Source organism: Rhamphochromis sp. 'chilingali', assembly GCF_963969265.1.
Source record: "Rhamphochromis sp. 'chilingali' genome assembly, chromosome: 1".
Lineage (NCBI taxonomy): Eukaryota > Metazoa > Chordata > Actinopteri > Cichliformes > Cichlidae > Rhamphochromis > Rhamphochromis sp. 'chilingali'.
In genome coordinates this window covers 62,918,122-62,929,635 of record NC_137929.1, presented here as the reverse complement: position 1 = coordinate 62,929,635, position 11,514 = coordinate 62,918,122, and the positions used below count along the sequence as shown (strand labels likewise).

General features: G+C 41.3%; 1 protein-coding gene across 1 annotated transcript; it reads right to left on the bottom strand.

Moving 5' to 3' along the window:
• Positions 1 to 8,501: 8,501 nt before the first annotated feature.
• LOC308394893 (barrier-to-autointegration factor-like protein) lies at positions 8,502 to 10,736 on the bottom strand. Its single transcript, XM_080879494.1, has 3 exons — positions 10,578 to 10,736; positions 9,377 to 9,503; positions 8,502 to 8,735 (listed from the first exon to the last, which is right to left on the bottom strand). The coding sequence occupies exons 2-3, from the start codon at positions 9,500 to 9,502 to the stop codon at positions 8,589 to 8,591; spliced, it is 273 nt and encodes a 90-aa protein (XP_080735620.1). The 5' UTR covers position 9,503; positions 10,578 to 10,736; the 3' UTR covers positions 8,502 to 8,588.
• Between the last annotated feature and the right edge of the window lie 778 nt (positions 10,737 to 11,514).

Sequence of the window (11,514 nt, the reverse complement as noted above, 5' to 3'; positions counted from 1 at the left end):
TTTAAACATGATCTTAAGAATTTTAACATGTACCTGTGTTGTCCTGTCAACTTGGTGGGTTAGGAGTTGATTATATCGGGAGACAAAAAACAAAAAAAGGGGGAGAGAAGGCTGACACAGGGCCTGGCCCCATTGCCTCCCCTCTGAATAACACAGCCAACACAACAACATTTTCCTGTTCGTTTGTTTTTGTTTTTTGTTTGTTTTTGTTTTGTTTTGTTTTTGTTTTTTCTATACATATTTAATTACAGGCTGCTTTGCCGGCCCTGAAAGCCGAGGCTGACTGGACTCCTGCTCTCCCCCATACGTGACACTGACCAAATGCTGCAACAGCTGGACCCACAACAACGACCTGAGAATGTCAACAGACCTGCAGGAATGTGATCTCATGCAGCCGAGACGGAGAGCACTAAACTTAAGGCCCGTTTCACTACACGGGGGAAAATTCCCAGACTGCGTCAGCTGACAGAGCTGTGACGAGACGCCCGCCAAGCCCGAATGAAAAGTAAGGCCGAGCGAAAGAATGCTGACCTTGATAACTTTGCATTCACACTGTGCAGGACAGTGATGGACCAACACGGGTGATCGGGTGGCGAAAAAGGGCGTGACTGAGACAAGAGGAGTAACTGAGGACAGAAGGCACCTCAGAATGGACAAAAACATAGAAGAAGATGCAGGTGTCACCTGCGGTGAACATCGACACTGGAGAAAGGACTGCCCCAATTGGGGTCAGAACCAGGATGGACTGAATTTTGAGCAGCAGCAGCAGCAATGGTCGCAAACAAACTGAAAAAGGAGGGGGGCAGGACCCCAGGACATGCTTCAGGCCGTGGTTTACCCAGAACACCAGAACAGGAAAGTGATGAACACAAACACCCACACAAACACACACATCTACATGCACTGACTCAGAATGAAGAGAAACACATACACACACACACACCCACACACACACACACGGGAATGCTGATTCACTGAGAAGTGATGCACACACATACACATGCACACGCTTGTGCAATGAAGAGTGATCCACACGCACACACACATACACGCTGATGCAATGAAGAATGCTTTGCTTATGCTGATATGCAAAATGCTGCACACAAACATCCCAATGCATAATTTTTATGAGGAGCCATTGATTACTTAGAATGTGTTATATGTCACCTAGAAGGCATTTATGTAGATTTTAGGAATAAGCTCTAAAACGGTTTGGTTATGAAAACAATGTCTGTGCGTGATGTCTGTTTATGGCTCAAGGCCTTGACTGAATTCTTTGCTGTGCTTCACACAGCCCTGATGAGGAACAGTGGCACAGAGTGAAAATGATGAATTAATAGTGTAAGGTTAGGTTGGAGTACGGCATTTTCTGTGATTGAGTTTTAATTCAAGGAGGAACAAAAGGTGTTACGGCACCTGAGGTTCTCATTCCCACACAATATTGTCCCGGCAGGAAGCAAAATGTTCCTGTGAATTTCTGGTTGATTGTTTGGTTTTGTTTAGCGCTAGCTTGATTTTATCAGTGAGCTTTGGCTTGTGTTCTTTCTCGTAAGCGAGAGAGGGATAGTTTTATGCTTGGACATGTCTGCAACGGGCCCTAGTTTGTGTTATTTTAGTAGTATTTTGTTGGTTATGTCTGTTTTCGTTTTTGTTACAGTGCACTGGAGAAAAAACATCTGAGAGGTGTGATCCACCGGTGGTGATATGTTGATATTTTGTGAGTTCATGATTTAACAATCAGCTCTTTAAACAAGGCCTGAAAGATTGAAATTTAAAGCGCTATAAAATATTATTACTGTAAACAGTTGCAAAGTGTGCTTCTCCATGATTGTAATTGGCTTGGGAGAAATTCACTTATAGGGAACACTGAGAAGTTCTGAGTCTAAAAGGATTGCACCGAGTCAATCCGGCCCAAAAAACAACAAGGAATTGTTTTCCTTTAAAATGATGACGTCATCTTGCTGGTGATGGACGCTCGAATAGGTTGCGCGGGAGACTCCATTATCAGCAACATCTGGTATGAATGTGTAGGGAGGTATGCATGTGAATGGACTGTGATGGACTGACGACTAAAAGTTTTGACTGACTTGATACTGAGACAATGACTGCACCCACTTTAGGATTAGTAAATGCCAATAAACAAGTCACCCAGCCGACAAGAGAAGGGTGGATGCTTCGCTTTGTTTTGTTTTGTTTTTTCAGGAGCAGGAGGATAAGAGAGACTGGAGGAGGAGACTCTAGCTTCACATAAGTATGAACTGCAGACTTAACACTGTGGTTGCTGATTTTGAGTTACTGATGTTTGCATCAAGAAAACTGTGCTATATTAACTGTGTTTTGATTAAGGTATCATGTTATATTATTGGGAATGCCAAATGCTACAGTGGAGAAGACTTTGGATATCACTCATGACTGGAATATGTTATTATTAACCACAGCAGGCCACTGTAAAGAAGTCAATTAAATTTTATAGAGGAAAATCGCCAAAATTGAACAATACCTATGAATGACTGGCCACATTCAGAATAGAGATATGCAATAATAAACATTGGTCCACATGATTTAGGTTCTCACTTGAAATAGTAAGTTATTAAATGTAGAATATAATCGACAGGGACATTTGATAGGATGTGGTACTGAAAAAGAACAAGAGCAAAGTAAATAAAGAAAATATTGTGTTTAGTTTGGATAAATTCAAATTAAAATGTACCATTACACTCAGAGGATCAATATGAAATAAAACATATGCAAAATTTGTAGGAAGTACATGACTGATAACTGTTCTGTCCTGAGCGTTTGTTTCCAGAGCACCCACTTGACCACACCAACAGTTTCTCGCCACCGAGGAGGGGTACTTGCAAAAAGAATAAAATAAAAATCTGAGTTTAACAAAACATTTTAAATGTAAGTATCAAGCTTACCTTTCTTTTTCCATGAAATGTGCTAGTGGGCACGCCAGCCATTTTGAAAAGGTGGGCAAAACAATTGGCAAGGCCACACCCCCACACATGTGATATATTTTTAAAGGTACTGTTGCCCTCTCTAAGAAACATCAGGAATTAGAGGAGTGGCAAGTAGAGTATGCGAGCTACAAGCAAAAACTAAAATGTGTACTACAGTGTGCAAAAATGAAATACTGGGTCATCAGGGGGACATGAGGGACATTTATAAAACTAAAAGTCCCACTAACCTTAAAGTGCACTTGAAAAGCTCACACAAGAAGGTTAACCTAGCTTACCTAGAAGACCTCATCAGGGGGAGCACACTCCCCCTCCTTGAAGAGCTCACCCACTCAACCCGCATCCCCAGAAAACAGCTAACCCCAGATAAGGCAGCGTGATGTATCCCGAGACAACAGGACTGGGACATCTAAATAAAGGTGTGAAACAATCGCCTTCAAAAGGTTATCAATTCACTTGAACCAAAATTAGGACCACTCGGTGCGGCAAGAGTTAATAGTTATTAGTCTCAACACCCAAGGATAACCAGAAGAGCATGACTGATATGATGGAACTGGGATTTTGTTGCACTTAATTTTTTGCAAAACACAAATAAGACTAAATTGAAACTAAGGATTTTCAGAAAATAAAAACTAAACTAAATTAGCAAACAATTGGTAAAAACTGATTAAAACTGATGAAAATTGCAAAACTATTACAACCCTGGTCCAGACTAAGATGGTGTTGGACATCTTCGGGGCAGAAAAGGGTTGGTGTGACCAAGGTGTGGTTTGGCTTGTTGTATGTACATTTCAAAATGTTACAGCTCTGGATGGACCAGTTACCAGGGCATGGAAGGATGACAGACTTTATTACATGAGGAGAAGGGACATTTTCGGGATCGAAGATCCTCAGGGATGACAAGGCTGGAGCAACGGTACTCGAGAGAAGAATTTTTGATACTTTCTGAGATATGATGTCACTAACCTTCTCTTTTAATTGTCTAGCTCCAATGAATTGACACATGGGAGTGTGTCAAAAAGGGGGAGTTGAGTTTGAACATCAAACAATGGTGATATGAAAATTTCTATGAGTTTATTTTTGTGTTTAATAAATTAGCTATGGTAAAACTTAAGCTTATAATGTGTTAGACTTAGAAAGGGTTCACTAATTTTTGATTTCTTTTACACACACATAGATTATGATTAGAATAGGTCCTGAACATAATATTTTAAACCAAATTTGAATCATTAGAACAACAATGGATAACAATATTAGATTATCAAGGCTAGGGAGAGAGGTGTTTTGGTTTTCTGTCTCTTGCAGAGAAAGGAACAGACATCAGACGGGGACACGGAGATGTGAGGACCCTTCACAGCAGAGACAGATGTAGGGACAGCCGAGACAGCAACTGGGGTCAAGTGTCATGACGTTTGGGCTCCTGGAGAAGATGGATCCCACAGACACAGCAATAACCATGAAGGGGTTGGCGAAAACCAGGAACACCAGACCAACGAGGTTCGAGAGGCGCTTGGCAAAAAGGGGGACACGCCGGTGAACCCAAAACACACAGATCTTTGTTTGAAATCAGGGCAGAATAATCCCCAGAACTGTGCAATGACTAAAGGGTGGTCTAACCCCGGAGGTCGAAGAAAGAAGCTGAGAATCACCCAACTGGAAGACACTGGTAGCTGCAGTAATAAAAATAAAGGTTAAAAGCTCCTTAGACAGAGGTTCTAGTCTAAGTACATTTGAAAGGTATAAGGGGGCATTAAAATGGGAGTGGAAAACTGGAGCACCAAAATAAAGCTGTGGGAGAAATGGGGAGTGATGGGAGTGTCATCTGTAACTGCTGTTATGGTTGTAAATCTAACTTTGCTTGCATCTGAACTGCGTGAACACAGAGGTCATCCCCCATATGGTCCACCCGTTAAAGGGGGACAGAGGGCCTCAGGATCAAGAAAACTTGGACCTTGCAACGCTGAAGTGCTTGTTATTAGTGATCTCTTTAATGAGAGATCAAAAGAGGGTATTGTGATATTATTCTGTTATTATATGTTACCTTATATATGTAATCAAAGTAGTTGAATTAGAATACTGCTGTAGATCATATTATACCCTTTAAAATAGAGTGTGTGAGCTGTATGTAGTTTAGTTCTCATTATACTTTTGAGTTAACAGAACATATTCACATATTAGTTCATTAGATAAATGTGCATCACTCTGTATCCTTGATCTGCTGGGAATGTGTTACACTGTTTTCTTGACATGCTTAATTGTTGAATCATGAAGAGAAGGTTGTAAGCAGGAGACTCTGTGTCTAAAGACAGGGGAGATAGACAGACCACATTCCACACCCCCACCTTACAGAAAGCAGAGAAACAACTGCCGAGGTCATAACTTAGGCGCTGTAACAGAGAAAAAATGTGATGTTTTGGCTTTTACGACTAGCTGGGGGCCACTAGAGACTATAAAAAGCTGAGCAACCCGTCACCATTTTGAGACATGTGCCTGACCCTCTGGTAGCATCTCTCCCGTCCGGACGTTGTAATGCTCTTATTGTTGAATTGTATGGAAATAAATGATTGTTGATTGAGCATTTATACACCGAGTATTGTCCTTCCTTCAGCCCAAAGATTCAAAGAACTGCGTGTTTTCAACACACCCCAACAGTCGCAGCAGATGGCCGCCCCTCCCTGAGCCTGGTTCTGCCGGAGGTTTCTTCCTGTTAAAAGGGAGTTTTTCCTTCCCACTGTCCCACAGTGCTTGCTCATAGGGGGACATATGATTGTTGGGTTTTCTCTGTATCTATTATTGTACGATCTACTGTGCAATATAAAGCGCCTTGAGGCGACTGTGGTTGTGTAATATTTTTCAATGGTTGTACAAAATTTAAAAAAAAAACAGCAGGTGTATTGTATATGTTTACAAAATGTGTGCACAAGTTTTCAAAATCTACAATTTATATTTGCATTTCAAGTTATAAAAATATAAACTACTAGGATTTTAAGTTTTTTGTGTGATTTTAGATCAGTAATATTATGTATGTCAATGAAAAAACAGCCAAATTCAGACACGTGAGGTTGAGCTGAAAAAGAAAAGAATGATACCAGACAAGGCAAGTGGAAAAAAATAAAATGAAACAATTTGAAGGTGACATCCAAATGTAAAATCAAAGGGAGTCAAAAATGGCCGGTTATATTTTGGACCTCTGAGGGTTAATCCAAGGAATCATGAAAAATTAGGTTTAAATTTTTGTTCATGACAGTGCAGATTTCTGACATTTTGTGTAATTTAAGCCTGTAACAATTTCATTATTTTTATTTTTATTATTATTTTTTTTAACAAAAACAGTGTGAAACTTTAGTTAAAGTTGTGTTTGTAGATGAACCACCTCTGGGTGTAGCTTTCTGGATTTTGTTCTTTTTGGGCTACATATTTATTTATTATACAGGCTATACAGTACATAAGATCAAAATTTGCATGTTTTATGTAACTAAAGTTTTTAATTATGTGAGCTACAGAAAATAATTAAGTTATAGACTGTATTTATATCAAAAAGGTGTATACTTACTGCATTTGAATAATTTTAAACATATGTAACCACCTGCGTGTGTGTTTGGAAAAAAAAGGCTTTGATTTTGCCACCCAATTTGAATTCTTTGCCACCCTAAGAAAATTTCTCTAGATCCGCACTTGGTGTCCACTCCCCTCCCTGGACTTAATTGCTAATTATTTTTTTTGGCTCATGAGCAATATCTTTGATAGGTGCAATATTTTGGTCTCTGTGAAATTACCATCTCCACCCTAAATGACCATAGCCCCTCCACCCTTATTTATTATATTTTATAATTGCCCTCGTATACAGACCCACAATGTTTCTGTTTCAGTGTTTCTTACGCATACACAGTCTATATAGTTTCACTCACATATATGTATACATATATATTGCTTTTTATTTTATCCCCCCCGTTGTATATTGTCTTCCCTTCTTGCCTTTGCACGTTTGTGGCCAGCTACCCAATTTCGCTGTGCAGGAAATTGCACAATGACAATAAAAAGCTCTAAGTCTGTAGTCGCGTCGAAATTCATGGGCTGCATCCTTCTGAGGACGCATTTGTAGGTCGATTATGTCACAGCAACGTGACAAAGGCTGTCCAAATTCGTAGACTCCTCCGAATGCAGCCGACAAATGCGTCCTCCTTTTCCCCGAATTTGGATGGGTCGGGTGTGTCCTTCGTGGCCTACCATATCCCAGAATTCATAGCGCAACCCAGCCAATTCCAGTTTTCAACAATGGCGGCCGCTACCAAATTTTTAATATTACTCTTATTACTCTTTCTGGGTCACAAAATAAACTATTAACATATTTTCAGACGAGAATGTAGCTGTGTAAACTTCAAATATCTGCTCGGTTTATCAAGATATCACATATTTGTTAAAGTGCTCTGTTTTCGGAGATGTTTGTTACCCACCAGACCGATAGCTAGCCAGGAGCTCGAGGGTCACTAAAGCCCCCGAGAACTGCAAAAGACCACAGATCATCGCGGCTTTCGCTACTCAGGTTAAACGTAATATATATGTCACTTAGACAACCTAAAAATGTTATTGTTGGGCTTTTTTCAGTGTTTTATTTGTTCGTGAGTAAATCGGTTTGGTTGAGATTAAAGTTATTAGATTAGATTCGATAAAATAAAACGTTATTAATCCCCCGGGTGGTTTGCACAGCTGAATAAACGTCAAACAGAAAACTGATTAAACAGAAGAGTGAGATGGTCGAGAATTTACACCAGTGTCCTGTTATATTTTAGATAGCAAGGAGCAGACGGCTGACTTTATTAAACTCCACCGAGACATTGGTGATGCTAATCAGAAGGCTAGACCATCCAATTTCACAGCCATTTACTTCCAGCCTGCCCGACCTTCTGAGGACCCGGCCCATGTAGGCCGCGAAGGCTGGGTCCTCAGGAGGATGCAGCCCATGAATTTGGACATGACCTCTAAGTGTAAGTCTCACTTACTGCTCTTGCACTTCTGGTTAGTTGCAAACTGTATTTCATTACCCTGTATTTATACATGTGTAATGACAATAAAGTTAAATCCTAATCCTACAAGGACACAGGAAGTACTGTGGTAAACACTTCCACCTATTGGTGAGAAATGTAGTTCAATTTTCACTTTCTGATCACAAACTGTGAACTTCTTTAAAGTCTTCCTCCTCCATCTCCAGTCAAGCGATCAGTAACATTAATTATGATCAAACACACACAAACTCTGCACCATTTCTGTCCACGGGCAGGAATGATAACTTTTGCTTTATGAAACAGTCTAAATCTGTGAACTTTATCGAACACAGAGCTTCCTAAATTATGATTGTCATTTATTACCTCTCAGCATTTATCTGCAGTACCAAAAACGGCCACAGGGGAGTGGCGCTTCACCAGATGTGAGTCGCATCATCTTGCAGGGGTCTGTTAGACTGAGCCAGTGCCAGCGAGTCATTAAAAACAAAGTTTTTAACAAACACAGATCCACTCACTGAGTCACAGACACAAACGAAGCTCCGGCACACAAACTTTTATTTATGTTTTATTCATGCTCAGCACATGATCAGCTGAGAGGTGCCTCTCAGGTAAAGGGGGCGGGTCCTCACAGATTGTTGTCTGTCCACTCCTTCATAGCCTGGGTGCAGGCGTTGGCTTGGTGACCGTTCGCTCCACTGCTGCGTTTGACCCATTGATTGAAGCTCTGCGGGTTTTGGTTATGTACCAGGTACTGACCGAGGAGGCCAGAGGCCTAAAAACACGAGAAACACACCATCCAATCAGACAGCTTTAAAAAGGAAGCTGAGCTGTAATGACCACTTACAATCACTGAGACAAACAGAGGCTGGAGACTGAGGGAGTCAAGAAGATTGGTTTACAGGACAGGACAAGACAAAACTGAATACATGAGAGAGAAATAAGTGCAAACAGGAGCAGGATATGACCGATGTGAGGCACAAAGGAGGCATTTCAGAGGAAAGTGAAACCTATGACAAAGTTCACGAAGCAGGAAAACAAAACCTAAAGTCTGACACACAGAAAATACCACACATGAACAAACACATCAGCTCCTCTGACAGCTTCAGGAGAGAGTTCAGGAATTCACATGATTATATATTTACAACAGGGATAAAAACAAAGAATAGCAAAAATCAAGTTAAAAACAGTAAAAGTCAGACTGACATTGTGTGAGAAACAATGCAGGTTCAAACTGCATTTATAAATATGTACGCTATAAATGTAAGAAAAACACAGCATGAAGGTGAAATGCAGAAATCTGTTTGGGATCAGGTGACAGGCGCGCTCCCCTGTCACAGGCGTTTATAGTTCGTTAAAGTCGTTCATGTCCAAAAACCAAATTCTGCTTTTTGTGTGTGTGGGTGTTTTGCGCACCTTGCTGATGCCCTCCCTGTTCAGCTCCCTCCCCAGACTAGGTCCGATTCCTGGCACCGCCGTCACCGGTTTCCCTGCCATGGGCTCGCTGACAAAGTTTTGGTGCTTCTGAGTGCTGCTTGACATCCTGAGAAGAAAACAGTTTCATTAACGCCTGTCTGAGAATCGCTGCCGCAGATTTATAACATGAGACAGCTCAGCTCCATCCATCCACATCATCATCATCATCATCACTATCATTTTTATTATTACTATTATTACAATTATTATTATGGAACTCTGAGTCCTGTTCCTGCATTTCATGATGCAGATTTCACTGAGCTCTTCACACCCGAGAATCCACGGCTTTGATTATTTAATTAATGAAACAATCAAAAGCTGTTTTAAGGAGGTCAGAGATGAGGAGTTTAAATATCTCAGGGTCAGGTTCACGAGTGAGGGGAGTGAGATTTACAGACTGATTGGGGCAATCCCCACCCTCAGCTATGGTCCCTGAAGTGTGGCTGGGCTCGGCCTTAGAGATGAGGTCAGGACTTGACAGAGCCTCCCTGAGGGAGACAGCCTGGCGGGTTCAGCTTGTTGTTATAGCTGGAGGAAAAGCCCAGGTATGAGAGTGCTAACCTGGTTTGATCGAGCATCCAAAAATGGATTTTGGACCTCATCTTTGGCCCTTTGCCCTCACTCCAAAATGGACACAGCAGATGGCCACCTCTCCAAATCACAGATACTCCATGAAATATACTTCAAAGTACATAAAGTGCTGCCTTGACTTAAGAGTTTTTGAGCTGAGAGCTAAAGTTCAGATATCCCACCGCTAACCGGTCCAGCGAACGCGGCTCACAGGTCTTTTGCGGGACAGAGCAAAGAAGCGGTGATGATGTACACTGAACGATCGATATACACGAACAAAGTGTGCTCGACTTGGTGAAGCACTCGAAGCGAGGCACCTCCGCCTGCATCTACATGTAGCAAAGCAATTACGGTGTTTTGAGTCCGAGACCGTTTTTACTCGGGAACATTAATGTGACACACGGGTAGTTTGATTTAGGAGCTCCGTCAAGGGACAGATGAAAGTCGTAGGTCAAAGCATGGCTTTGAGCATCAACAATATTTAAACTACGAAAGGAAAAAGAAGTCAAGAGTTAAAATGCTTCAAAATGAATGTTCAAGTTATCATGTTCTATTTCAGGTGCAAACGAACCTGTTTCAAAGTGATTGCAGATATTGTCCTCGTGAAATTCACCTGCTGTCACAGATATCCGTGTGCTCACCCCAAAACAGGAAGCGACAAGAAAATGAGGATGAATTTAAGAACTTTAACAACAGCCTCCTCTCTGTGGGAGGAGCTAAAAGAGGCGGTGTGTGCAGCTCATCGCAGCTGCGTGTAACGGTTTCCAGAAAGCGTCAGACCACTGAGCAGGGGCGGTCCTGGCCTGTTTGGTGCCCTGGGCGAACACTCCCCCCCCCCCCCCCCCCCCCCCCCCACAACAAACATAATATAATATACATTAATATATGTTATTGTGAAAACTGTTGTCGGAACCATACTGAATTTAACCAGATAAATATTTAAGATAAGATTTATTGATCCCCTAGCGGGACAATTTGTGCATTACCTCAGATAGCAGAAGAAGAATACAAAAAATACAAATACATCAAATACAAAATAAGTATGATAAGTGTAATGGTCCTGGGTCATTTGACCCAGCGTTTTGTGTTTAGTATTAGTATTATTATTATTATCTTATGTTCTTAGGGTTTTGGTTCTCTGTGCCTTCCTTGTGTTATGTCTAGTGTTTTTGGTTCTATGTTCATGTTTTCAGGTTTGCTTCCTCCCAGTCTAATTAGATTCAGCTGTGTCTTCCTCCTGTGTGCCTAACCCTTTTCCCCCTCTGTGGCTGTGTCCCAATCCAGCGACTGCACGCTTCGTAGTACGCGTAGTTCACGGACTACATACAGCAGGTACTACGAAGTACAAGAAGTGCGGAAGTGAGAGGCTTGTGAAATGGGACGGTCTGGCCTTCGTTGTGCTGCTCAGGTTGCCTAGAAACAATAATACTAGCCGCGAGAAACGTTTCATACAGCATTGTCTGACAAAAAGGATGGAGAAAAAAATATTTTTTTTGTTCATTAATTTT

Coding starts and splice junctions, on each gene's coding strand:
- LOC308394893 (XM_080879494.1), bottom strand. CDS start 9,502: ATGTCAAGCAGCACTCAGAAGCACCAAAACTTTGTCAGCGAGCCCATG. Junction 8,736..9,376: donor ACAGGGAGGGCATCAGCAAG/GTGCGCAAAACA, acceptor TCGTGTTTTTAG/GCCTCTGGCCTCCTCGGTCA.